Genomic DNA, 27061 nt, shown 5'->3' with positions numbered 1-27061 from the left:
GACTAATTCACCGAGCCACACCTTTAGGTCAGCTAGCAACCAAGTTACTTATAATTCTCTAAAGAGACTTCTTACATGCCACATTTCTATTTGTCCAAAATGTAAAAGTTAAATGTCCTTCATCATAATCTACCACTTCATCCTGACCGGATGTGGACGTGGCATACAGCCTCAGTTCTTCCGGTGCGCGTGAGGAAGGGATTAAACGTCTGTCTCTCTGCTCTTTCCGTGAAAGAACGGTAGCCTCGTCGCGTTTACCGGCGTTTAGAACCGGAACGGCGTCCTGACGAATCGTTCCTTAACCCATCGAGCTGTTTATGAGGTGAGCTGTCAGATGGCGCTAGATATTTGTTATTTTATTTGGACATTTATTTCCCTGTCACTGTTAGCTTAGCTTAGCAAATTCATCGCTAGCCGCAGCGTCGAGTCACTAATGCGTTTTATCTATTTTTAATACGTTAAAGTGACACATTTCGCTGTAATTCATACGATATAAGGGTTTATTGAGGTAAGATCCGTGTTGGCAGACCAAGTGGGTCATTTCCTGATTGTGTTTTAATAACCGGCAACGGTAAACATCTCAAATTAGCTTAGCAAGACGTGAGAGAGTGAGTGGATTTAATGTCCTTACACGCCACATAGTGATTTAAAAAATATAGTTATGAATTAAAGCATAACGCGTGGAATGTAACTTAATGTCCCAGTTAATAGTATGTTATTTAGTTACTTTTAATACTAGCACACGAGTTTGGTGCTAATGCATCTGTTTGACTTATGTTTAGTTTCTCAAGTTGTTTGACATATCTTCTACTTGGAGTCTCTTAATATCATGATATTACTGTATTTTAGTTGCTTTGTTTTTTATTCGCGTAGCACGCTCATGTCACTCTCTTTTGTTTACATTTTCCAAATTTGTGTGAATGAAACTGAAAGCACGACACTGGTTTCCAGACACGTTAGAGTCTCTGACGTGGTGTCATATGAAGTTGTCAAGATAGTTATGCTCACCTAAACTGAACAAGAGTAAGGTTCTCACAGTTTTTTGTGAAAATCTATTAAAAAGGACATTAATCTTACTGTTCCCCATAGTAAATTAATGGGTAACTGAGAAATGTTTTATTTTAATGTATACCACGCCCCTTTATTGACAAATGTATCTCTATTTTCATTTCAAAATTTTAGAGAATCTCACTTTTCTACCATGCTTTTTGGTCAAATCCATTCCACAGATGGACAAGCAATTTTAGAGGCAGATTGGTTTGAATATCAGTGTTTTTAAGCCTTAGGTCATGAAACCTGTTGCTTGGGTCAGAAGACTTGCTACTCGAGTTTGAGTCTCTGACTTGAATTTCCACGTCTGCTGGCTTCCCTTTATGTAACGTACACAACTTCGATGAGTATATTCAGGTCATGCAGCAGACCTGTCATTTCATTTCAGACAGATAGATGGAAAATTAGCGTGTTTACCTCTGAAAGTCCTCACACATGGGAGACTGTATACTATTACGGTATCCATTGCCTTGAATTATTCAACATATTATTCAAGGCTGTGTTGTGCTCAAGCTTCTCAGCTGTTACATGCTATAAACCTGAGGAACAGTATTTTTATAGAAGATACTTTGACACTTAAATTTAGATCTAGAGATTTCATAATAGCTGTTGTTGAATCTACTTTCCATATGCATTTTGATTTCAAGGTATCTGCTATTAAGAAAGCAAGTGTGCTGGCACTAATTGTTTAATTTGAGTAGACTACAATCTGCTTGTGTTTCATTGATGTTTGTGAAATTGATATGTGGGAGACACTATTAATGTTATCAGCTTCAGAAGTTACTTCAGGTTGTCGTGAGTTTGTAATGAGTTTCAGATGTTTGGGATGGGTGTGAAAGTATTGCCGTCATACATCTGCTGTGTTCTGTGAATGTAATTAGGGTGTGCTTTCTTTTGAAATTTGGTACTGTCAGTCCTCTTAAATAGTGTTATGCCTATGAAGAGTTTTAAAAGGATCAAGGTTTACTTCAAGGTTTTTCAGGCATAGTTTAAAGTTAACATGAAATCAATTTAACCTTTTTACTTTATTAATGCATTTTCTTTTATTTATTTGTTAATTATAATACATAATTTCATTAATCACAACAAAATAACATGTTCGGTTCTGAATTTCTCTTTCTTATTTGGATCAATTGGCTGGCAATACTTACAAAGCCATGTGGGCTGTTCGTTAATGCTAACTAATATCCAAATATGGATATTTTAGGCTACTAAATTCTTGCCAATTAATGTGAAAATGTCATGCCTGTTAACATTAATTTAATAAAATTAATGTTCACACTTCTAATTCTCACTTAAGAATGACTTTTGTCTTAAACACCTAATTATTGCTTATTAATAGTTAATGTAGCTGTTAAGTTTAGGTATTGGGTGGGATTAAGGGATGTAGAATATGGTCATTCAGAATGAGACATGTGCTTTATAAGTACTAATAAATCATAATAAGCCAATATATAGTAATAGGCATGCTAATAAGCAACTAGTTAATAGTGAGAATTTGACTCTAAACTAAAGTGTTACAAATGAATGGTGAAAAAACCATCTTCAGGATGAACTTGACCTCCACATAGTCCTCCATGATCCACTGCAAGCTTTCATTCACATCGCGCTCTATTCTGATCTGCAACATGATCCAATAAATTCCCCTTTGATAATTCAAATCCGGTTGTAATATTTTTAACTGTTTCCTTAAGAAGTATCACATTATGCAAGTTTAAAGGGTTGCTATTGTTTACTTTAAGGGTCTTGATTTATTATTTGACCATAGAATACAACAGATGAGATGTAGGCCTATGTTTTCCACTAACGATTCTTCTCGAATACTGAATCATATTCCACTTTAAACAGGGCTAAAGTCTATGCTGTAATGGGTTTTGCCATCATAAATGAATCATTTTGATTCTGATACTTAAAATTAAAGTGAAATGCACATGTTATTTGTTTGCTCATCATCTTCCTTGTGTTGCTTGCTTTTAGAAATCCCAAAGCATTTTTGGCTTAAAGAGTGAAAGAGCTTTTCGGGCAAATTTTTCTTTTTATGTCAACATTTGCTGCACTGGTCTGAGCTTAAATGATTAGTCGGGAGTTTTGCTGTGCCAGCAGTCCAGCAGCACATGTCTTTAGACCTCTGAAAGCATCAGAGCGACTAACAAGACCTCTTGTTCACTTCTCACAGCAGTACCTCATAAATATAGATTTGCTCACTCACTTTCTCCTTATCCTTTTTTCCTTTTTCTGCCCTCTCTTCAGAGTTAGGGATGAACTGAGAATGAATGTCAACCAGCAACCTCACATGGCCTCTCCTTATGGGCAGCCTCAGCCTGGGTATCAGGGCTACCCTCAGCCTGGCTATGGGGGTGGCCACGTGCCATCGGGATATCCAGCTCAGTACGCACCTTATAACGGGCCGGGTTCTGCTTACCAACAAGGTCCACCGCAAGGTAAGGGGGTGAAATTACAATATGATTGTTGTGACTGATTCAGAAAATGTTTATGACAGATAATTATCATTTAATAGGGCCTTAAAGGATTAGTTCACCTCAAAATGAAAGTTTTCTGATAATGTACTCAACCCAATGCCATCCAAGATGCCATTCAATGCCATCATGTCTGTCTTTCTTCAGTGGAAAAGAAATTAAGTTTTTTAAGGAAAGGATTTTTCTCCACACAATGGACTTCAATGAAGTCCAAATTTATGCTGTAGAATGAAGTACCGCCTCATTATTTACAAGTGTGGAGGGGGAGGATCGTTCAAATTTTATTGTAGGTTGAATGACGTATTTATGTCGGTGTCAGTTTATAGTTTAAAATTGTCCTTTCGTGTGCTTATCCTGAATGTTTAAAACAATGGGGCGGTACTTCCGTCTCCATCTAACGTGACCTTTGCAACGTGATTACGTAATGCCTTGCGCAGACAGCACAAGACAAACAATTGTGGTTAAAAAGTATTTACTTTTTTTTAAAGAAAATGACAGATCGTTTTGCTTGATAAGACCCTATTCCTCAGCTGGGATTGTGCAGAGCCCTGTGAAGTTCTCCATAGCCCTTTGAACAGCATTGATTTGGACTTCAACAATTTGATCAACGTTGAAGTCCATTGTGTGGAGAAAATTCCTGTTTTCCTCAACTAAATTTCTTTTCCACTGAAGAAAGAAAGACATGAACATCTTGGATGGCATTGGGATGAGTAAATAATCAGGACATTTTAATTTTGAGGTGAACTAATCCTTTAAGGTCAATCTGCAAGGTGTGTATACTTGTGTATATTCAAGTTGTGCTTGTTCAGAACACGAAGAAGAAAGTGACCTCCAGATTTATCCCTCCCAGCCTCCTCTTCTTACCCGTCATCTCCTGTTTTCACATTTTATTCCCATTTTTTACTTCTCTCTTTCTTGTATTGCAGGATATTCTCCTTATGCAAGCTTTCCCACTAAGACTCTTGCAACAAACTTAGTCTCTGACCTGTCCTCCTCCTCTCCTCTTGACCTAGGTAACTGGTTTAATTCTGCTTAGCAGCCTGTCCTCTTCTCTATTCCCTGTGATATTTACAACACTTTTTTAAAATAATTTTCTCTTTTTACAATAGTCTCAGTCTCCTTACATGTTCATTGAGTGAACTTACAAGTATCAATGGGGTTATTTGACTGCATTGGTATATTTGTAAGACTTATACACAGTACAAAATTGACACTGGTACCAAAACCAAGCAAAAATTCCCTTTGTCTATACAGAATTAGTTTGCACACATTTGGTTGGTGATGTAATCAACTGCAACATAATACATTTTGGCTTTTAGCCTATAATATTTTTTTTTCCCAATCCCCTCCAGCTCTGTTTAGGTCCCACATTTTTGCATGTTTATTCTTTGCAATAAAAAATTCTTTCAAAAATTCAAAGTCATGAGAAAGAGTGAGAGAGAAAGAAAAAATGTCTAAAGTGTAAAGACAAACAAGTCTATATTATAGGCTGCATTATTGCTTATATTAAATGCCTTTTGTTGCTCAGATAATCATAAAAGTTTGAAAAGTGTGTTAAGCTTGGGACACACCAAGCCGACATCAAAGAACTAGCAGCGACAAAAGCTAACTCTGTTGTTGTCTGCTTCTGGGTCAAAAAGCTGCTCTTGAACACACCAAAAGGACTAAAGGCGACTCAATTAGCACGTACATTCTGCGCACAAGTAATTGCCTGTCTATATCAGCAGGTATCAATCTATTTTCGTCATTCAAATAGCGAAGCAAAACTAGGACTGCAGATATACAAACTGTAAACAAAGCAGCGTTGGCTTACCATTTTAGATATCCATCACACTGATCCCTTTATTCATTCCAGTTGGCTCGTTTTGAAAATATTTGTGCGTTCGAATGCTCAGGTAAGATTGATTTAAAATAGAACCGCTTTCTGTCTGTACCAACTTGACTTCTCTGCTCTCTTTGATCACTTTTGCTTTTATTCACGTCCACTGACTTCAGAGAATCAGAGTTTTCTCTCACTGACGGCCTGACGCAGATTCAACATGCTGAATTAGCCCTGAAAAACCCGACGGCTTCCGATTAGAGCCAACCTCTAGAGGAACACACCAAAAAAACTAAGCCGACTAACGATCAAAAACTGCTCGATTTTGTCCGATGGCTGACCGTCGGCTTGGTGTGTCCTGGCCTTCACTCAAACTTTTTAATTCTTTATTGTCTCTCCTCCTCCTAAAGGTATGAGAGGACCCCCCACTTCAGGGGCACCACCTGTCTCAGGTGCCCAGAACTATTCTCAGTTTGGGCAAGGAGAAACTCAAAATGGACCACCTCCAATGGGTGCTCCACCACAGAGGTCAGTTACCTGTCATATCAGCACATAACCATGTTCCTTCACTCTTTCCGTTATCAATTTCTATTGGTTATAAATTATTTTCCCTTAATGAAAGCAAAGTGAGTTATTTTTCATTCTCTGCATTGTCTTGTCTTACTTTGGTCTTACTTTAATTGCTCGTTCAGGCTTCCAGTGTCTCAACCTTACACTCCAGCTGTGGTGAATCTCTCTGGTCCTCAGCCCCCGTACGACCAGCAGTTTGGAGCTCCACCTGTCAGCATGCAGCAGATGACCAATCAGATGGCCAGCATGCAGGTTGGCTCCACTGCACCATCCCCTGCAGGCCCAGGCTATGGTAAATAACCTTTTTTGAAAAATTTTACGTCATGAAAAGATTTAGAGCATTGCTGTGATCAACAATTTGTTTTTGTTTTTTTTCTAGCCCCTCCCTCTGTATCCCAGGCTCCTATCTCCTCTGCCTACACACCTGCACCTGCAGCTCCTCCCAATTTCTCACTCGCCTCCACTGCTCCCACACAGCCTCCGCCTACTGAAGCTATGGCTCAGGCTCCCCCAAGGTCCTACTACGGAGCTCCACCTCCTGCCCAGCAGCCTTTCCCAAATGCTGCCCACCCTTTCTCCTCCACTGGCCCCACTCAGCCCCAAGCCCCACCACCTGTTTCTCAACAATCCTTCTCTCAAGTTCCACCTGTCTCTCAGCCTCCGTTTTCCACAGCCCTGCCTCCAGGTCCAACCCAGTCATATGGAGGCCCACTTCCTCCAACACAGCCCTCTTTCCCAAGACCTCCACTTCCCACCTCCCAACTCTCCAATTTCCCTGGAGGGCCACCACCCACCTCAACTCCATCTCAGCTCCCAGGAGGCATGCAACCCCAACCACCAGTTTCCCAACCCTCACCTTACCACTCAGGCCCACCTCCAAACACTACTGGGTTTCCACCACAAGTTGGTGCTCCACCAAGGCCTCCCCTTGCTGGAATGCAAGGTCCTCCTCCAATGGCATCACAGGGCCCTCCAATGGCACAGGCTAATCATGTACCCCCTTCACAACCTGGCATGCCACCTAGTCCTATCAATGCTGCCCTGTCAGGGCCACCACCACAGCCTGGAATGCAGGGATATCCCCCTCAGCAAAATGGTGTGCATCATTGTTGTTAACTAAAAACTAAAACAAATTTTTTCAATCATGTGACAGGTTTGGAACAATTACAATTTTTTAATTTTGGGTGAACTAAATTTTAACAACCCTAAATAATTCACAAGACTTGGATTTTTGTGAATCGTTTTCCCTGTGATATTTTTTCCCCTTTTAGGTGCTTTCGGGCAGGTCAGAGGTCCTCAGCCTGGCTATGCAGGACCGTATTCTGGGCAGCCAAATTATGGAGCACCACCCGCTGCACCTGCCCCAGCACCAGCCGCCCCAAAGAGGCTTGATCCTGATTCTATTCCAAGCCCGGTATGAAAAGCTCAGATCTGACGCATGCAAATACCTCAATCACTGTCCACCACACCTCGTCCCACACATCTACTGTGTTAATTTCTCAAGTGTGTTTTTAACAGGGCTTTAAACAAAATTAGTTCACTCCGTGCAGAAACAATATTTGAACTTTTCTGTTCATGCGTTACTTCTGTAACATTAACGTTCCAAAAATGGTTTTATTAGAAAGGGGTAAGGTTAGTTTTCTTCACGTGAAAAAAAATCCAATCCTATAAAAATGTTGTTCTGGGTTTTTTTAGCTTGTTTGCTATACACCCCTGTCACACAGCAACTTTTAGGCATTGTTGTAAGAAATGACAATGTGGCAGCTTCACGTAATACAAAGTCAGTGTAGAGGTTTGGTTCGTTTTCCACCCCGGTGGGCGTGGTTTTCAGATTATAGCTTGTGTCACTCTGTCTCTATGCTACAATATGTTTTGTGTGTTTGCACGTGAGGCACCTGCGTGATCACCGGAATTTTTTTCCTTATGACAGAAGATAAAATAACATTATTAAACAGTTAATGGGAACTTTAAAAAAACGGTTCTGTTCAGAACGATTAAACGTTATGTTCACATACACACCCACACACACACACACATATACATAATATCCATCATTTTCAGTACTAATGCACTTGGATACACCCTCACTCACATACACACAGTCATACGCTCAGTAACAAAGAATATCTATGTATATAGATGTGTGATGTGGTTGTGTTAAGAAAGGCTTCTGGAGTCTCCTGTGTCTGATGTGCATGCACTATGGTGGCTATAATTAACAACAACATCCAGATTCATAGATTTAAGGCTTGAAAATTCTGCACGTGCCACCTTGCAATAACTGCACACATGTCTCTAATACTGCCTGCTAAACAATGTGATTAATTATCAGTAATTCTAGGCCTGGAAAAAAAAACAGAGGAACCATAACTGTGGTTACACTTCTGTTTATCTTCTCTGCTCTCTCTCTCTCTTTTTCTTTTGTTTTGGCTTCTCTCTCCTCTCTTATAATTTGCTGACTAAATTGTTAAAATGTAAAGCAAGCCTCTGACATGCCGCCTGTGCAGAAAACAAGACATAGAATAGACCCAGACGCAATCCCCAGTCCAGTAAGTGCCTCGTGTCTCTCTGCCGTTCTGTGTTGTTATACTGTATCCCAATTTCTCTGTTCCTTACTCTCAAAGGGATGCCAGTGACTATCTAGATGAATATTTTATGCTCTGTTCTTATTATGGAGCTTAGATGATAGCGCCGTGCAACATACCAACTTCCTTGTTGAAATGGACACACATGTATAACATGAATACTTAAAGCGATAGTTGACCCAAAAATGAGAGTAGTCAGCATTTACCCACCCTCATGTTGTTCCAGAACGGTGACTTCCTTTCTTCTATGCCTTATTTTGTTCATACTGTGGAAGTAAATGATTTGGTTCCCAACTTTCTTCTAAATGTATTCTTTTGAAAAAAAGTTATACAGGTTTGTAACGACATGAGAGAGAGTAAATAATGGCAATTTTGGTCATTTTATCCATTTAAATCAATAAATTCTTTGAATGATTTGGGATAATTTACTTGTATTTTCTAATGTTTAGAGCAGTCATTGGTACCCACCCAAAACCATTCCTATCAACATTCCCGCATGCTATATAGTGACCGTGTGTGCATGACTGGCATGTTCTTATTTAGCTATGGTTTAATGGGCTCTCTCTAATGTAACATTATGGCCCATCATGTAAAGGAATATTCTGGAAGAATAGAGTAAGATGCTACTCAAGCTCTGTCGAGGGCACTGATAGAGCTGCAGGGTTGACGTAATTTTGTTGGCCAACCCAGAAGTTAACATTTCTCTTGAGTTCCCTTGACAAAAAGATTTTCCATTGGCTTTTTGCATAAAATAAGCTAATAATAATGCAGTTTCTTGCACATCAAGACAATATTTACAAATAAAAACAACTAGTGGGCTTTATAACCAAACACTTTATTTCAGGCATTTAACCAAGAACATTTTTACTTTCGGATGATGGAACCTAAAGTTAAAAAATGCTAACTCGCTTCTGTCTTTAGAAGTCATTCCTGTAGCACTATATGCTCTTGTTTTGGAAGTCTATGGGACTGTTCAATAATATTAGGGCCAAACAGATTGAGACAGCATGTATCAGGTGCTGATTATTAAGCTTAACTTATTCAACCCTGAATATTCCTTTAATCTGTTTTAGATTAGCAGATGTGGCACTCAATTTTTAAACTTGCTGATCCTGTTTGGATTAGTTCTATACGGGCATATAGAGGTTTATCAGGTGGAAGGTTGGGTTGGGTTGTGTTAGTTCACGAATAAAGGTGTGTCACTCTTTCATAGGCTGATATTTGTTCTCTCAGATTCAGGTTATCGAAGATGATAAAGCAAACAAGGGAAGTGAACCTTTTACTACAGGGGTCAGAGGTCAAGCCCCACCTCTTGTCACCACTAAATTCCAAGCTAGAGATCAAGGTAAGAATAGAGATTAGATACATTTAGTGTATGTGTCAAATGGAAAACTAGCTTTAATATACTTGCTAAATTCTTTATACTGCATAATTTTTTTTTATCATGAGTAAAACAATAGGCTTTATTCCACGATATTACGGGTTTGAATAAAATCTGCATTATATTCATCTCTTTAAAGGGAATGCGAGTCCACGTTACATCCGTTGTACAGCCTACAACATGCCCTGCAATGCCGACATGGCGAAACAGTCCCAGGTGCCCCTGGCTGCTGTCATTAAACCCCTGGCCACTCTGCCTCCAGATGAGGTAAAAGGCCACATAAGAATGTTGTTTATTGCCTTTTGCAAAATGATTGCAAAAGGGCCTGTGGGTAATGGCATGTCATTGCTTTTTACTGGCAGTCACCACCATATCTCGTGGATCATGGGGAAACAGGTCCCATCCGCTGTAATCGCTGTAAGGCCTACATGTGCCCGTACATGCAGTTTATTGAAGGTGGTCGTCGTTTCCAGTGTGGCTTCTGCAGCTGTGTCACCGAGGGTTAGTCATGATCCAGGAACACATTTATCATGTTGAATTCATCCTAATCAACATCTAATGTTTTTGTTTTCCTTTCACTCTCCTAGTGCCTCCCCATTACTTCCAGCATCTGGATCACACAGGGAAGAGGGTGGACTGCTACGACCGACCGGAGCTCTCAATGGGCAGTTATGAGTTTGTGGCTACTGTGGACTACTGTAAGGTACAGTATAAGTTCCAATCGTGCCACTTCAGTCTGTGCTGGTATGTGTGAGATTGCTTAATTACATATTATTTATTGACAGAACAACAAGATTCCTCAACCGCCAGCCTTCATCTTCCTGATTGACGTGTCCTATAATGCTGTGAAGAATGGCATGGTGGGAATCGTGTGCCAGGAGCTGAAGACACTGTTGGATTACTTGCCTAGGTGAGAGTTCAAAGTTTCAATCATCACAAATCTTTTGAGAGGGTGTTTTTGCATTTACAATAGTAAAAATTTGACATTGCCTATTTATTGTTACTGCAGACAGAATCCTGATGTGGAATCAAACATTCGAGTTGGCTTTGTCACCTACAATAAAGTGCTTCATTTCTATAACGTGAAGGCCTCCCTTGCCCAGCCACAGATGATGGTTGTGTCAGATGTGGCTGACATGTTTGTGCCCCTACTGGACGGATTTCTGGTCAATGTCTCGGAGTCCCGGATGGTTATTGAGAGGTAGGCTTCGGTTTTTGTACACTACCATTCAAAATTTGAGGGTTGGTAAGATCAACATACAGTAATATTATGTAATGTATAATGCTATTTAAAATGATGATTCTGTGATTGCAAAGCTGAATTTTATCAGCCATTACTCTGGCTGTCATTCTCTCATGATTCTGAAATGCTGATTTGGTGCTCAAGAAACATTTCTTATTATCAGTGTTGTGTTGCTTAATAAAAAAAAATCAGGATTTTTCAGGATTCATTGAAGAATAGAAAGTTGAAAAACTATTTTGTACAATTATAAATCTCATTACTGTGTCTTTAGATCAATTTAATGCATCCTTGATGAATAAAATGAACAATTTCTTAAAAAAATAAAAAACGAAATATTAAGGGCTCTGATTTTTGACTGTCGAAGTGGATTGATTATGAAAATGTTTGTTGCCCCCCAGTTTGTTGGATCAGATTCCTGAGATGTTTGCTGACACACGGGAAACTGAGACTGTGTTTGGGCCTGTTATTCAGGCCGGACTGGAAGCGCTCAAGGTATGTGATCTTATTGCATCAGCACAGGTTTCATAGTCTACAGTGAGTGTACATCATCATATGAATGTTAATGATTCCCACAACTCCTTGTGGTTCAAAATGATATCAGCCTTGTAGCACCTTTTCGAGATGTTACATGGAGCATTTCAGAAAAGTGTAGTGTTATTCATGGAAGATTATTTTTTGGCTTGAGTATTTTGTCTACCCTGAGTGCAAACATTCTGTTTTAATGACTGTTTTGTCATCTAGGCTGCAGACTGTGCTGGAAAGCTCTTTGTTTTCCACTCGTCTCTTCCGATTGCTGAGGCTCCAGGCAAACTGAAGAACAGGGAGGATAAGAAACTAGTGGGCACTGATAAAGAGAAGGTACCACCATGACCCTTTCCTCAAATCTCTACTCTCTGTCACTTGGGCCTGTCGCGATTAGTCAATATTAGCCAATATTTCCCGAGTCTATCCTCGGGCCGGGCCCCTGATCTAGAGACGTGCCCTCCCAACGCAATAGAGTGTGATATGGCTCTAGATTTGATTTAGAGCTTTTCCATTTCTGCAAGAGCTGGTGTTTGGATTTTTACTGTTTTGTATTCTTTTATGTAATTGGTAAATTATATGAGCCTATTTGATGATGGGTATGATGTGATGATGATGTGTTTTACTTTAGATCAATATTTGTGTTTCTGAGGCTCTTAAGAATGCATGCTGCTATCACTTGTGGTGCAAACAGTGGTGATTGCATTGGTACTATATTTATATTTTGATTTAATATCATTATCACAATATATACCAGTAATATTGTTGTATATTTTTAAGCCCATAATGCCCTAATTGTAACAGGAGTAGTATTTTTATTGTGGTATTTATAAGGATGTTTTTTAGGGAGACCCTCCCCATTCAACACATCCTGAAGTTTCTTCTATTTCTTTTGCAGTCATTATTCCAGCCACAAGTTAGTTTTTACAACACCTTAGCCAAGGATTGTGTGGCGCAGGGTTGCTGTGTGGACCTTTTCATCTTTCCCAACCAGTATGTTGATGTAGCAACGTTAGGGGTGGTCCCCACTTCAACAGGCGGATCCATCTACAAATACACCTACTTCCAGGTAAGAGAGAACTATACCACCCAGTTATATTACCATACATGACCAGATCAAGGAAATCTCCTTAACCAAAAACAACATGCATTATGATTATTCACGCTATGGTTTATTTCAGGCTTCGACTGACCAGGAGCGTTTCCTCAATGACCTGCGGAGAGATGTGCAGAAGCAGGTGGGATTTGATGCAGTGATGAGGGTCCGCACCAGCACAGGTGAATTCACAGCTCTATACACAAGATTTTTAATGTTATTTTTCTTCATCCTGCCATTTACTTACCGCAATATATTTATACGCTACCATCAAAAAGTTTGGGGTTGGTATGATTTATTTATTTATTTATTTTTTATTTAAAAAAAAAAAGAGAGAAAGTTTATGAATGAAGTTTCTAATTGAATGCAGCATTTATCAGAAATACTGTAAAACAGTTTTAAAATATTATCATTTAAAATAATTGTTTTTTAAACGGCAGCTTCAACGTCACATGTTCATTCAGAAATGATTCTAATATGCTGATTTGGTGCTCAAGAAACATTTCTTATTACCATTTCAGCATTTTAAACTTTTAAACGGTGGTGTAAATTCCCTCTGATCATGACAGAGGTGCTCAACTTCAAAAGCAAAGAGGGACGCTTTAAAACCATGACAGATTTATTTATAATTGCCCCACAAAAAGCCCAAATTTATATGTGTGATTTTATGATTTGGTTTGTATTACTGTTCTTGGGTCCTGAGTTTTTATTATGTTTTATTAATATTTATTAATATTTATTTTCCTGTTTATTTTTATTTTTTTTAAATAATCATTGATTTAAAATACTGGCATAAAGGCCGAGTTGAACTTGTGTTTTGTGCTGTGGCAGGTATCCGGGCAACCGACTTCTTTGGTTCCTTCTACATGAGCAACACCACAGATGTAGAACTTGCAGGACTAGACTGTGACAAGACCGTTACCGTGGAGTTCAGACATGACGACAAGCTCAGCGAGGAAACTGGAGCTTTAATGCAGGTGTGTGTGTGTGTCTAGTCTTGCACACATATGTGAAGCGTCAGCTACACTGAATTCAGTCAGCTCAACATTTAATCACCTCAGCCGTGCTGACCTTTTTGTCTGTACTTTTTTTTTTTCTTGCTCTCCCTTCAGTGTGCTGTTCTGTACACCAGCTGCAATGGTCAGCGACGGCTCCGGATCCATAACATGGCAGTGAACTGCTGCTCTCAGCTGGCAGACCTGTACAGGAACTGTGAGACTGACACCATCATCAACTTTTTCGTCAAATATGGTAAGAAACCACACACATCCTTTCAAACCGGTTGGATTAAAACCTTCTCACTGCTTCCTGCAGTAGTATTCTATGGGCCACCTCTGGTATAACATTTCGTTTTAAATTGAACAATTCCGATTCTGCGTATCGATTCCCACTGTCAATTTCAATAAGGTAAAAATAAACTTGGATAAATAAAAATCAACAAGGATTTAAAAATATCAATTCAAGAACAACTAGCCTAACTAATATACATTTCAAGCATTATTAAAAACAAGTAAACACTCAGTAATTAAAAAAGAATGAATAAACAAATTAGCAATCACACAAATAAAGATACGATTAAAAAGTGTTTTAAGATTTTCAGGTATTTCCGAAATCAAATGTAAAATAACGCTGCACTTTATAAATAAATTACATATACATTACAAATGTAGTTACAAAAGTTATTAAGAACAGTGAGTGAATTTTCTCTGTCTTTAGTTGTTTTTAATTAATGTTACAGCAGCAGTAATGCTGTCACTTTAAGAGCTGCACAGATCGCATCACATTTGATTCCAGAATTGGAATCGATTTTTGATTTCCCAACCCCATTTAAGATTTTGTTTTATTTTGTTATAATTTATTTTCATTTTATTTTATTTTGATTTAACTTTTTTGTTTGCTTTGTTTTCAAGAGGGAAAGTTCCCTCATCCGTCTACACACATTTTAATTAAACTCATGAATTTCATGAATCAATTGTCATGATTGATCGTCATAACCATCAACATCTACATATTCAGCAGCTTTGTAGGACATTATTTTGCATTTCACATGTTAGTTAATCATAAAATAGGTCATTTATGTCATAAAGGTCCAGTTTGAATTTTTTTTTTTTATTATTGTTTTGGGACCATCTGAATGAATTTTTAACGAATATATTGTTGAATGTGTTTGCAGCATATCGGAGTATACTCAGCAGTCCTACCAAGAATGTACGTGATAGCCTGGTGAATCAGTGTGCACAGATCTTAGCCTGTTACCGCAAGAATTGTGCCAGTCCATCTTCAGCAGGACAGGTAAGTAAAGAAACCCACCCACAAAAACAGTGCTAAAATGAAGACAAATACTGTTTCTAATGATTTTATACACAAGTTACCAATCAAAAGTTTGGGGTTGGTAAGATATTTGTTTTCGAAATAAGTCTCTTATGCTCACAGAGGCTGCATGTTTTGGATCAAAATTACAGAGATATTTTTATTCAGCAAGGTTGCATAAAATTGATAAAGTGTCAGTAAAGCTTTTTGTTTTGTTTTGCTTTTTACTTTTTATTCATTCAAAGAATCCTGAAAAAAAAAATATTAAGCAGCTCTTTTCAACTGATGTTTTTTTGACCACCAAATCAGCATGTTATAATGATTTCTGAAGGATCATGTGACCATAAGACTGGAGTAATGATGCTGAAAATTCAGTTTTGTCATCACTGGAATAAATTCTATTTTTTAAATAGGCTATATTAAAATAAAAACGTTATTTTAATTTGTAATATTTAACATATTTCAAGCCATGGTGATGCTTTCAAAAATGCTTTTGTGTATATAATTAAAATATAATAATTAAAAATTGTATATACTAAATACATTTATTTATATTTACCATCAATTCAGAACATTTACTAGCCAAAACATAAATATCAGAAATAAACCAGATCATCAAAGTCACAGCTTAGATTTAAATATATTTATTATTAAATCTGATTCTGAATCATTGTATTATTTTCAGCTTCAAAACGGTCAATATTTTGTGGATACCGTTCAAATAAAATAAAATGGAAATAAAAATAAAAACAAAATTCTCTGTGACTTCTCTTTATAATAACCTGCACGTGGCAATAAATACGCTAAGGTGCTTTTTGCCCAAAAGTCTTGGACATGCGGCATTTATGAGAACGGTTTGGAAAAAGTAGTCTCTTAATTGTCTCCTAGGGCTCTGGCGGCACAGCAGATGGGAAGCACCACACAGCAGACATCTCACAGGCAGGTTTATCGCACACCGGTCGCGTCTTTCGCTTCTTTCTGTACTCGCGTTCAGTGTAGAATGAACAGTGGCGTCGATGAGTTTGAAGTGAGGTATTTGAAAAACAGTGCAAATGGAAAGCGAAAGTGCGATGTATATACAATAAATAACTTGTACAATACAAGATCTCCTTGGGTGAAGTCAGTACGTGCATATTTGTCCTAAATCGTTGTATTTTAATGGAAAACTATGTGAATGACGATGATTAGAAACCAATGTGTTGGATTTCATTCCAAATTCAAATTCATTCACACAATCAGTACAAAACAGCGCTAATATAAAAAAAACCCTGGCTTTTTAGAGAGATAACTGATTCACTTGCGGCCATTTTCAATGAATCCATTCCAGTGTCTGTTCAGCTCTAAAACACGAGCTCTGTCATGTTTTAAGGAGCGCGAGCCCTAACACACTGTGTGAAATACAGACTTAACTGAACGTCAAAAAATTAAACCGCTGAATGGCCAGATGATACGCAAACTATGTTTCTCGGCTGAATAAAGGAAACTAGCATCCTCGCTTGTAAAGTTTTGATAGATGCAGATTATAATCAAGGTAAAGACGATTGCAGTGGCGTACATGAGTGGTACAGTAAGCATGCGTGAGTTTGTCATATTGATGTGCAAACAAACAGTATATTTGCACTCTTGATGCACTGATCGCACATTGTATTCATGCACAATGCACAGACATGGTTCACCACATTCAGAATAATGTTTTTATCTGTCTTGTGTACGTTGCTGTGTTTAGTAATCCCTGTAGTAGGTATATGGAGTCAGGTCAAGGTGGATAGTTTACTTGTTTTTTTTTTTTCTCTCATATACAAAAAACAAAAACAAAAATTCCCACGGGTGCTTTGGTGTGCATTAATGTATGGAGTGCTTATATAAATTTAGATCATGTACCTTTCTTTCAGCAGCTCACTCTGTGTATGCCGCTATTTTCCATGTGCATTTTGTCCTTAGAAATCGGGTTATAGACTACTGTAAAGCAACATGATTGGCTGATTATTTTCCGGTCAGAGCATGCAGACACGACTAATCGTTAATCAAAATTCGCTGTAGATTATTTTCGTTGTATCATTATCTATTATAATCGATTTTACCAATTAGTTGTTGCAGCCCTAGATAGTTTACTTTGCTGGATATAGCAAATGACGACCAACAAAATAAACAAGTTAAACAAGATTAATGATGTATGCTTAATTTCACAATAAGTAGGCCTATGCGATTAATCACGATAAAAATGAATTGTATCTATTTACCGCTCTTATATATCTCAATAATTCTGTCATCCAACATTGTATTGATATTTTCTTGTCTATTTGTCTGTGTACAGTTGATTTTACCAGAATGCATGAAGCTGCTGCCCGTGTATCTGAACTGTGTGTTGAAGAGTGACGTTCTGCAGCCCGGGGCGGACGTCTCCCTGGATGACCGGGCCTACCTGAGACAGCTGGTCAGCGCTATGGATGTGGCCGAAAGCCATGTGTTCTTCTATCCTCGGCTCCTTCCGCTGGTGAGAAACAAACAATATCATCGGCCCATTTGATTTTGTAATCGAGCTGTGATGGTTACGTTCTGGGTTTGTCTACAGCAACAGCTGGATGTTGAGAGCATGTCTCTGCCTGTGGCAGTGAGAGACTCGGAGGAGAGACTGTCTAGGGGAGGAGTGTACCTCTTAGAAAACGGATTGAATATTTTCCTTTGGGTGGGGGTCAATGCCCAGCAGGAGCTGCTTCAGAACATCTTTGGCACAACTGCCTTCAGCCAGATAGACCCCGGCATGGTACGACCCTTTATAAATGTTACATTTCAAAGAAAATAAAACAAGCATATTATCCACAAATCATTCGTTTTTTACCTCATACAGAAGCTTTTTTTATAGCTCCAACTTATAAGCACGTGAAACCAAGATACTTGAACTGTTTTTGCATGCTAAATTTTGTTTTTTAAAAATGTTATGTGAACATTGCCAATTTTTATTGTGTGTTTTGCTGGTTTAGACATCTCTTCCGGCTTTGGATAATCCTTTTTCAAAGAGACTGAGGGAGATTATTGAGTCTGTCAGGGCACAGCGCTCACGATACATGAAGGTAAATACGTCACAGGGCTTGATATTATGCTTTTGCAGATTTTTGTGATTTGGACAGCTGAAAAGATTGTTTACTTTTCATTTGTGTTTTTTTTTTTTTCCAGTACAATAAAATTATTAGCAAAATGAGCTGAGCATGAGGAATAGGAAGGCAAGATAATCCAGGAATTATCCATGACTTTGATTAAGGGGAAAAACAGAGGATTTTCCTGTCCAGATTAATGTTCATGTACGATTTATTTCTCACTACTGGGTCACTCATGATTATAAGGTGTTTTTACACTGGAGTCCTCCTTAAAATAACCATATTTAGACCAAAAAAGGAACTAATAATGGAAAAAGAACCTAGCTTGCTTTCACACTGTCCGTCGCCTCTTTCTGGACCACATAGTCATGCTGGGGATTTAATTAATTAATTTATTTTAATGGGTGGGTTCTTGAAAATGCTAATTGTTGTTTTGACATTTATTTATTTATTTTGTGGTTTTGTAATTTTGCCAACAGCTATTAATGTTCTTTCCTCCATTAGTTTACTTGCATTACATTTTTTTTAACCTAAGAATTAATGAATTGAACTTGTTGTCTTTCAGCTCATGGTGGTGAAACAGGAAGACAAGCTGGAGCTGATTTTCAAGCACTTCCTGGTGGAGGATAAGAGCAACAATGGTGGGGCCTCTTATGTGGACTTCCTGTGTCACATGCACAAGGAGATTCGTCAGCTCCTGAGCTAGGAGCATCGGGTCCACCCTCCTCCTCCTCCTCCCTTGGCTCTGTACCCAGAAGCGCTTTAACTTTTTATTTAACATAATAAACACAAATCCCTTTGCCCATCATCTTCTCTTCCTCAAGTATAATCTCATCCACCCAGACTCTTGAGGAAGATGCCACCTTTTAAAGAAAATGTTGCTTCGTCAGATTACGGTGTTCTTTTGGTTTTAGTGGTGGGAGTTTTGACCCGACCTTCTCCTCCTCTTTTGATGGCAGGCTCGTGAGACTGTGGGATAGGGAAGAAGATGTGCTGTTGTTACCGCTCTACAGCTGATCTGGGATCAGGTTACGTAGCCTGAATTAGAGCTTAACCCACTTTGTGAAACGAACAGCTACCCGGTTTTAGAGTGTGCTTGACTGTGAACTTCGATGCTGATTGTACTGGGTGTTTTGACTGTGAGAAACACTAGCACTGCTTGATGGCCTCTAGGTACGGAGGGACAGAAAAATAACCGAATTAGAAATTAATCTAGTCCTACTCGGAATACAGTGAAATGAAATCCTTCATTTTATTCCAATATGAATCAAAGATGTTTTAGAACAAGTTAGATTCATGTCTACCCAACTATTTGTTTTGTTTTTTTCTGCTTAAGTTCTGTTTCCCTTTGATTTATCGCTCTCAATCTTGGCCTTACTGATCGTGTCTCTCCTTTTTCATCCGTTGTTCTGTTTATCTTGTCTAATTTCTGTAATTTTCACCTTTTTAATGTTTGCGAAAAACCTAACAGACTCTGTGGGAGTGTGAAGTGTGCTGTTAATCATTCAAAATGTCTTTTACTCAGAACTTATTTGAAATAAAAGTCTATGCATTAACTTATCTTTGAAAGAGAGGGAAAGCTATTCAAGATCCCGACGAATATTATCTGTCTTGCCATCACCCTCATCCTCACCGTAAGATGCAGATACGTCTAAAACGTATGAGTTAGTGTTGGTTCTGCGTCCTGATGAGGAATATGGATCCTCACGGATGCCCGGACAGGGAGTTGAATTTCAGATGAGCCTCTCGTGAGGATGGGAGTTGTCGAGTCCCTTCAGATGGTTCAGTAATTGGGCATACATTACAGAAGCATTCTGGCATTCATTTGAGTTCCCTTTTAAATTCCTCTTTTTTTTTTTTCTTTACTGTATGGTCTGTTAGTAACCTGTATATTACATGTGCTTGATCATCATGTATCAGTTATGATTTAATATTATGTTCTAAATCTGTGTGAAGGCTTATGGTTTTGTGCAGGTGGGGTCTATCTGCTCTAGGATATTACTCTTTGTGCAGTGGAGGCCTGTGCTGCTGAGAGTGGAGTGTGGGACTCATTAGAAACTGACCATTTCTAACTGCTTTTCCAAGGGAGCGACGTCAAGCACATGTGGAATTGTGACCTTAAAAGCAATCAACACTGAATACCTTGTCATCACATTTATTACATGTACAGAATTAAAAATCACATTTTAAAAATGATGTCAAGCTAGTGTGCTTTGTTGAATCTTTAAGTGAACTGCATATGATGTTTGGGTGAGCTGAATGATTATTTTCTTGTCAGTGCTCTGAAGTCTTTTACAAGCTCATCTTAGTCCTTTCACAGACTTTCTGAAATATATCATTATCTCTATCCAATATTACAGAGCTCTTTTATATAGAGGTGTGTGTTTATTGGAGAAGTTATCCTAGTGAGGTTCTCTTTAAGAACGGAGGGATAGCCTTTTTTCTTATCTTTATTTTAGATTTGGCAGACACTTTTATCCAAACCGACTTACAGTGCATTTCAAGGTACACATTTACATTTTTATCAGTTCTTACTTTCCCTTGGAATCGAACCCATGACCTTGGTGTTGCAAGCACCAACGCTCTACTGTTTTAGCTACAGCATAGCCTTGTTTCCTGTACATAAGAATTTTGTGTTTGTCTCTAACCCATATTTGTTTATGTTGGCCATATGCTCAATGTCTTTCTTGTTGCATTTGACTGCAAATAAATAACTATATAAATTAATTCATTGACTTGAGTCCTGCCCGTACAAATTCAATTCGGTTTCTTTACTGGATTCGGGTTACAATTGGATGGCCAAATGTTGCAGAAGTGAACATTGAAATTTTAAGTCTAAGAATTTAACAACTTTTCATTTCATTTGTTTCAAATGAGGTAGATCTTGTGTCGTGATTTCTGATCACACGCAATGCTCGCACACAAGAAAAAAGGAAGTGATGTGATGGTTGCTTTAAAGATGTGTTTATTGATGCCATGCTAGTGCAGAGTTGGCCTTTAGTGTGTAAAAATTAAGTTTTGTCATTTTTTTAGGAGTACACAAGCATACACAGGGCCGGCGCTAGCCATTTGGGTGCCCTAAGCACAAATGCTTGGTGGTGCCCCCTTAACAACACCCCCCCCCCACCCCCACCCCCACCACCCACTCACCCAAGGAATAACAACCATTCAGAATTTCTTAGTTAGGTTCTCTTTACTTCCAAAATAACTGCTGCAAATAAATACATTTACATAACAATGGCACCAAATATGAAAAGAAATAAATAATAAAAAGGTTAAAATTATAAATACCAAAAACCACCACAATTACTAAAAACACATTTTTGGAACTGGCTACAACTGCTGGTTGATGGTTCTTCCTCCTGGCCTTGAGTTGCTCCTTGCATGTATTTTAGCATTGACCCTGCATTCAGAAATACAAGACAAAATATTCAGGGATTGTACTGAATCAATAACCATCGTATACAAAAATATTGCACACATTAGTCTTTTATATAATATAGGCCTATGTGTCACTGGAACATTTAAAATTCAAAACTCTATTCTACCTTTAAAAGAGGTCTGATGAGGCACAGTATAATAATTCTGTACATAATTTGTAGGGCTGGGAAAAGATGAATCGCGATTAATCGCATCCAAAATGAAAGTTTGTGTCTACATTAATGATATAGGCCTATGTGTGTGTACTGTGTATAATTATTTTGTATATGTATTTAAGAAATATTTGTTATTTATATATAAAATATTTTAATTTATATATATATATATATATATATATATATATATATATATATATATATATATATATATATAATATATAAATTATCTATTAATATATACAGTATGATGCAAATATTTCTTAAATATATATATGTGTGTATATTATACAAAATAATTATACACAGTACTCATGTAGAAACTTTTATTTTGGATGTGATTACGCTTTTCCCAGCCCTAATAATTTGACAACTCCATATGAAAATATACAAACAGTGAGATTGTGTTTTTTTTTTTAATTGCAGTTTCACCAATAGATGTCGCCCTTGGGCCTTTGACCGCATTATCCGATAGAACAACAACGAAAAAACATATCTAAGCGATCTTCCTTTTCTTCTCAAACAAACTAACTGCATCTTAAACAGCCCAAGTAAAAAAAAAAAACCCCAGGGAGAAACCCCCGGACCCCCGTTAAAATAAAAAATTCTACATGCAGGGCAAAGCCCTGGATCATTTGCACAACTAGCGACGCCCCTCTGGACATGCATACACGAAGCAAGGGTGCCTACAAAACTAACACTTTTATTTAAAACATTGTCTTACCTGCAAACAAGTATCATCCCACTGTCTCTTCTTTTTCCTTTTTTCCGCCCCCGACTCTTTCGAGGCCATGTCTGATGTCGATCAGGTGTCTGCCAAATTTGACACTGATTGAGGAACAGACCACTGCGAGGTGGGGAAGGGGGGGCACCAGAGGGAGAGTGGCACAGGAGATTCACCTTTTTCTCCACTAATTTGGTCTAGGCCTATATTACTTTTGTATTGCTTTTGTATATTAACATGCTTTAGACATATTGTATTTGTTATTTATACTAGTAGCCTATTGTGATGATTTTTCACCTCCCAGATTTTTTGGTGCCCCCCCAAGCACTTGGTGCCCTACGCGCAGTGCGTGATGTGCGTGTGCGGAGCGCCGGCCCTGAGCATACAGATGGCCTTGGTGTGGGTTAAACCCCGCAAAATTTGACAGAGAAAGACTGGTATACGCATTGCATCATGTGTGTCAGATTCAGAATTAAAGACATGCCAACAAACACTCCTCAATATAATAAGTCTGAGCAGATATCTCTTCTAATCAAATTGTTTGTTAACAGACTGTTTATTAAAAAGCAATAAAGACTCACTTCCAATAAATTGATTATATTTTGAAGTATTATCAAATGTCAAGCCAAAGTATATCATTCTAAATTAATAGACATATAGCCTAAGCAAACAAAAATTTAGCAATACATTACGAAACTGTTTACAACTGTTTTTTTCACACAAAGTATTCTCGTCGCTTGATAAACTTATACTTGAGACTCTGTAACTTAGTCACATGGAATATTTGAACATTTCTTCAATGACTTTCTGGGCCTTCAAGTTTCGATCCCTTAGGGTTCCACCTCTCAAATTTAATCAAAAATATCTTCCATTTGTTTTCTGAAGATGAACAAAAGTCGTAACTTAGGGCTGGTACAGCATGGGGAGTGAGTAATTAATGACTTAATTTTCATTTTTGGGTGAACTATCCCTTTAAGATTGAGATTTTTAAAAATGTCTTTAACTTTTCTAGGCCGGCGAGTTTCGATCCCTTTAAGAAGCCTATGGAGGAGGGATCCAGCTTTCAGATTTAATCAAAACTGTCTTAATTTGTGTTTCGAAAATGAACGAAAGTCTTACGGGGTTGGAACAACATGAGGGTGAGTAATTACTGACAGAATTTTCATTTTGGTGAACTAACCCTTTAACTATGTCTATGACTGAGTAGATGATTAGCTAGTTTATTGTGACAGGATGCGACAGAGAGCAACCGTTACGCAATGGTATGACGTGATAGAATGTCCCAAAGCTTGTGTACACTTGCTACACACTCAAAAGTATCTACTTTTTCTTCACAAAAATAGTACACAGCTTTAGGCCGTAGTATAAATAGGCGAATTGAGACGCAGCATCAGTTTCCTGGAAAGGGTAGCATAGACAATGAAAGATATTATATACTTCCAACGGGACAGAAATCTGCTGCACTCATCAAGTGAAGTGGAAACTGCTTCCTTTAATCATATTTTTTCAGCCTCTCGTCTGTCGTTTTTGTTCATTAAAAGACTTTCTTTAACTTCCTGGGTAATAACTCAACATCTGCCTTTTCCAGCGAGACAGCAGTATTATTGAGCCTAGTATGCAGAGTATGAAAATGACCTATACATTACACTGAAGTTCACTAAATAAGACTTAAATTAGATCAAATAAGAGGCTTACATTATTCATGTTATTACATTTGCTTGGAATAGGCTACCTCTTATTAAATATAATGACTAACAGATGTCACTAAAATCTGTCCTGAAAAAATAATAATATGTCTATCAATTTAAAATATGTAATTCATGGGTGATGAGGACTAGGTTTAATGCATTTAATATGTTAAAGACCACTTTTTTTTTTATAAATATTTTGACGGTTGGAGCTTGTAAATGCTGTCCAATTAGAGCGCTGCTGGCCCTGTGACATCATGGAGAGTGAACCCAGGGAGACTGTGGCTCATGGAGAATTCCCTGTTTGTGTGAAGCAAATCAGGCCTTTGACACCTGCAGTGAGATCAATCGCAACCCACATCAGATGCTTAGCATTAACAAGGCCCCTGCCACCCTCCTCTCTCTCTCTCACACACACATGACACACCTCACGTTCTGCTTTGAACACTGTCTCTCTAAATCCAAGGCAGAGGTGATTAGTCCCTGTCCCATATGACTGCTGTTTTGATAGCCCGCGAAAAGCACTGTGACTGAGACTGCTGGATTATCTCATACCTGCAACCAAATCACTGAACATTTCTTCCTCTGTTTTCAATATGCTGATTATTTACAACCTTAGATATTTAAATAGCATCTCAAATCACGTGGCTTGTTGGGGAGAGATATGCTATACTTTTCTAATTAATGGGCTATATGCACGCATAAGTTCCGCATTTGACGTAAGGATGCTCGACCATTTCCGGTTGTGTAGATTAAAGCGGAGGAAAACCGGAGAAAACGGGATTATGGCAGAGTCTTCAATATTTACTGTCCTCCCGTCTTTGAAACGAAACGTACATACGTTTAGATGTAATTTTATATATAGTTATGTTTATTTAATATAATTTTAAAAAGAAGCATAAACACAACGAGGGGTGTCTGTTTTATCTGTTTTTGTGACTAACGTTTCATTAGTATAACCATGGAGTATAAAATTCAATATAAATTCTCGGTATTGCATTGGACTCTATGATCGGCGGAAGTTATCGAGCATCCCTAATGCTTCACCGGAAATAACGCCGTGCATAGAGCCCATTGAAATTTTAATGTTGTTTAAAGGAGTAGTTCACTTTAAAAAAAACTTTTGCTGATAATTTACTCACCTCCATGTCATCCAAGATGTCCATGTCTTTCTTTCTTCAGTCGAAAAGAAATGAAGGTTTTTGATGAAAACATTCCAGGATTTTTCTCCATATAATGGACTTTAATGGGAACCAAACAGTTCAAGGTCCAAAAGACAGTTTTAGTGCAAACTGCAAACTGTTGAAAGGGCTTTAAACGATTCCAGACGATGAATAAGGGTCTTATCAAGCAAAACGATCACTCATTTAAAAAAAACAAAAACAAAGTTTAAGTTTTATAAGCTAAAATGCTCGCCTTGCTCTGTTAGGGTTAGGGTGTGACGCGCGTTCGTGACTCTCCTATTCGAACTCGTTCATCAAAATGAATGAATCTTTTCCCGAGTCAACTCATTCATTTTGTTCGTTGAATGAACCAAATGACACGAAAAAAGATTTGTTCATTTTGATAAACGAGTTTGAACAGGAGAGTCACGAACGCGCATCACAGAACAGAGCAGGGGCCTGAAGTTAACTTTTTCAGCCACTCTGGCAAGTGGATTTAAAAATTCACCAGCCACAGAGACTTTTTACCCATTTTTTTTTTTTGCCTCATAAAGGTGAAAAAAAAAAACCCCAGGAATTTCACAATATTGTTCTTTAACTTGTAAGAATACACATTTAGGTGCTGTCAAGTAATAATAACTCTAAGAACATACATTTTTTATTCACTGATTGACACACACACACACACACATATATATACAGTATATACATACATATACACACACACACACACACACACACACACACACATATATGTGTGTGTGTGTGTGTGTGTGTGTGTGTGTGTGTGCGTGGATAGACCTAAGGTCGGTATGTACAAAAATCACACGCGGCTGTATTGATGTCTGATTTAGTCACTGTGATAGATGTGACCAAAGGATAAGAGAACACGGAGGCAGCAGGCTACTGCAAACGTTTAGGGGTTTATTTCCACAGGATGGGGTTACAAAAGTAAAGCCAATGCTAACCCAATGGTGGTAAACCAAACACACCAAAAATCAAATAACCAAAAAAAAAAAAAAAAAAAAACAAACATACAATAACGTTGGGTCACTGCATTTGCCTCTCAAACATTTACAGAGGCCAAGGGCTAACAGAAACTGTTCTCTCACACAGAACACTAACTCACATACAGAAGGAAACAATTAACAAATTTATACCTTGGTGGCCAGCACCAATTAACACATAAAGGGGGATACACAAACATATAATTGCCATTACACACAATAAACGAATATAAAAAAAAACACCCAATATACATAAACACCTCAAATAATAATAACTTCACTTAATAAATATACTCCTTACTAACAAACAAAAGAAAAGCAAGCAAGCAAAATAGTCCTTGAAGTTCCCCCGGAGAAGAAACCGGAATGGTTGTGGCCCGATCATCCATATAAATATATCATCCGGAACCATATAAATATGTCCAATGTTTCCACTAGAACCCCTTTTGATGGTGCACCAGCTCACGGGACTCAGACCTCAGACGTATCAAACAAACAAAAGGAACGGTAAGAATAAACTTAAACTAAACGTTAAAGAGTGTGCACTCTTACCTCCAAACGAAAGTTTAAATAAAGTTTATTAAACCAAAATAATGCTGTTGTGTACTCTTTACTGTAAACAAATTCCATTAAATAAAAACTCAAATTGACCTGACCCAGGCTCACCAACATCCGCTACAGTCACGTAGACAGGTCTTTACAGCTTTTTAGTTACAGCGTTCGGGAACTATTAAC

The 27061-nt window shown here is 38.0% G+C and overlaps 1 protein-coding gene across 5 annotated transcripts; it reads left to right on the top strand.

Moving 5' to 3' along the window:
- The first annotated feature begins 60 nt into the window (after window positions 1-60).
- On the top strand, window positions 61-20344 carry sec24c (SEC24 homolog C, COPII coat complex component). 5 transcript variants are annotated; one of them, XM_089122305.1, is made up of 26 exons: window positions 61-322; window positions 3301-3491; window positions 4454-4540; window positions 5757-5874; window positions 6039-6208; window positions 6296-7012; window positions 7188-7330; window positions 8397-8465; window positions 9735-9846; window positions 10022-10149; window positions 10245-10383; window positions 10470-10585; window positions 10668-10792; window positions 10892-11083; window positions 11524-11617; window positions 11867-11983; window positions 12546-12716; window positions 12829-12925; window positions 13575-13720; window positions 13856-13994; window positions 14917-15035; window positions 15942-15992; window positions 17368-17547; window positions 17626-17817; window positions 18035-18124; window positions 18714-20344. In XM_089122305.1, exons 1-26 carry the CDS (start codon window positions 318-320, stop codon window positions 18852-18854), a joined length of 3849 nt encoding a protein of 1282 aa, XP_088978431.1. In that variant the 5' UTR covers window positions 61-317; the 3' UTR covers window positions 18855-20344. The 5 variants fall into 5 exon arrangements, with proteins under 5 accessions (XP_088978431.1, XP_039521135.2, XP_039521137.2 ...); XM_039665201.2 differs by lacking the exon at window positions 15942-15992 and having other exon boundaries at window positions 66-322; XM_039665203.2 differs by lacking the exons at window positions 4454-4540; window positions 15942-15992 and having other exon boundaries at window positions 68-322.
- Window positions 20345-27061: the final 6717 nt, after the last annotated feature.

The sequence above is a fragment of the Pimephales promelas genome, chromosome 17 (genome assembly GCF_988280905.1).
Source record: "Pimephales promelas chromosome 17, fPimPro1.hap1.1, whole genome shotgun sequence".
NCBI lineage: Eukaryota > Metazoa > Chordata > Actinopteri > Cypriniformes > Leuciscidae > Pimephales > Pimephales promelas.
Note: the sequence above shows the minus strand (reverse complement) of the source record. Positions and strands in the feature narration are given on the sequence as shown.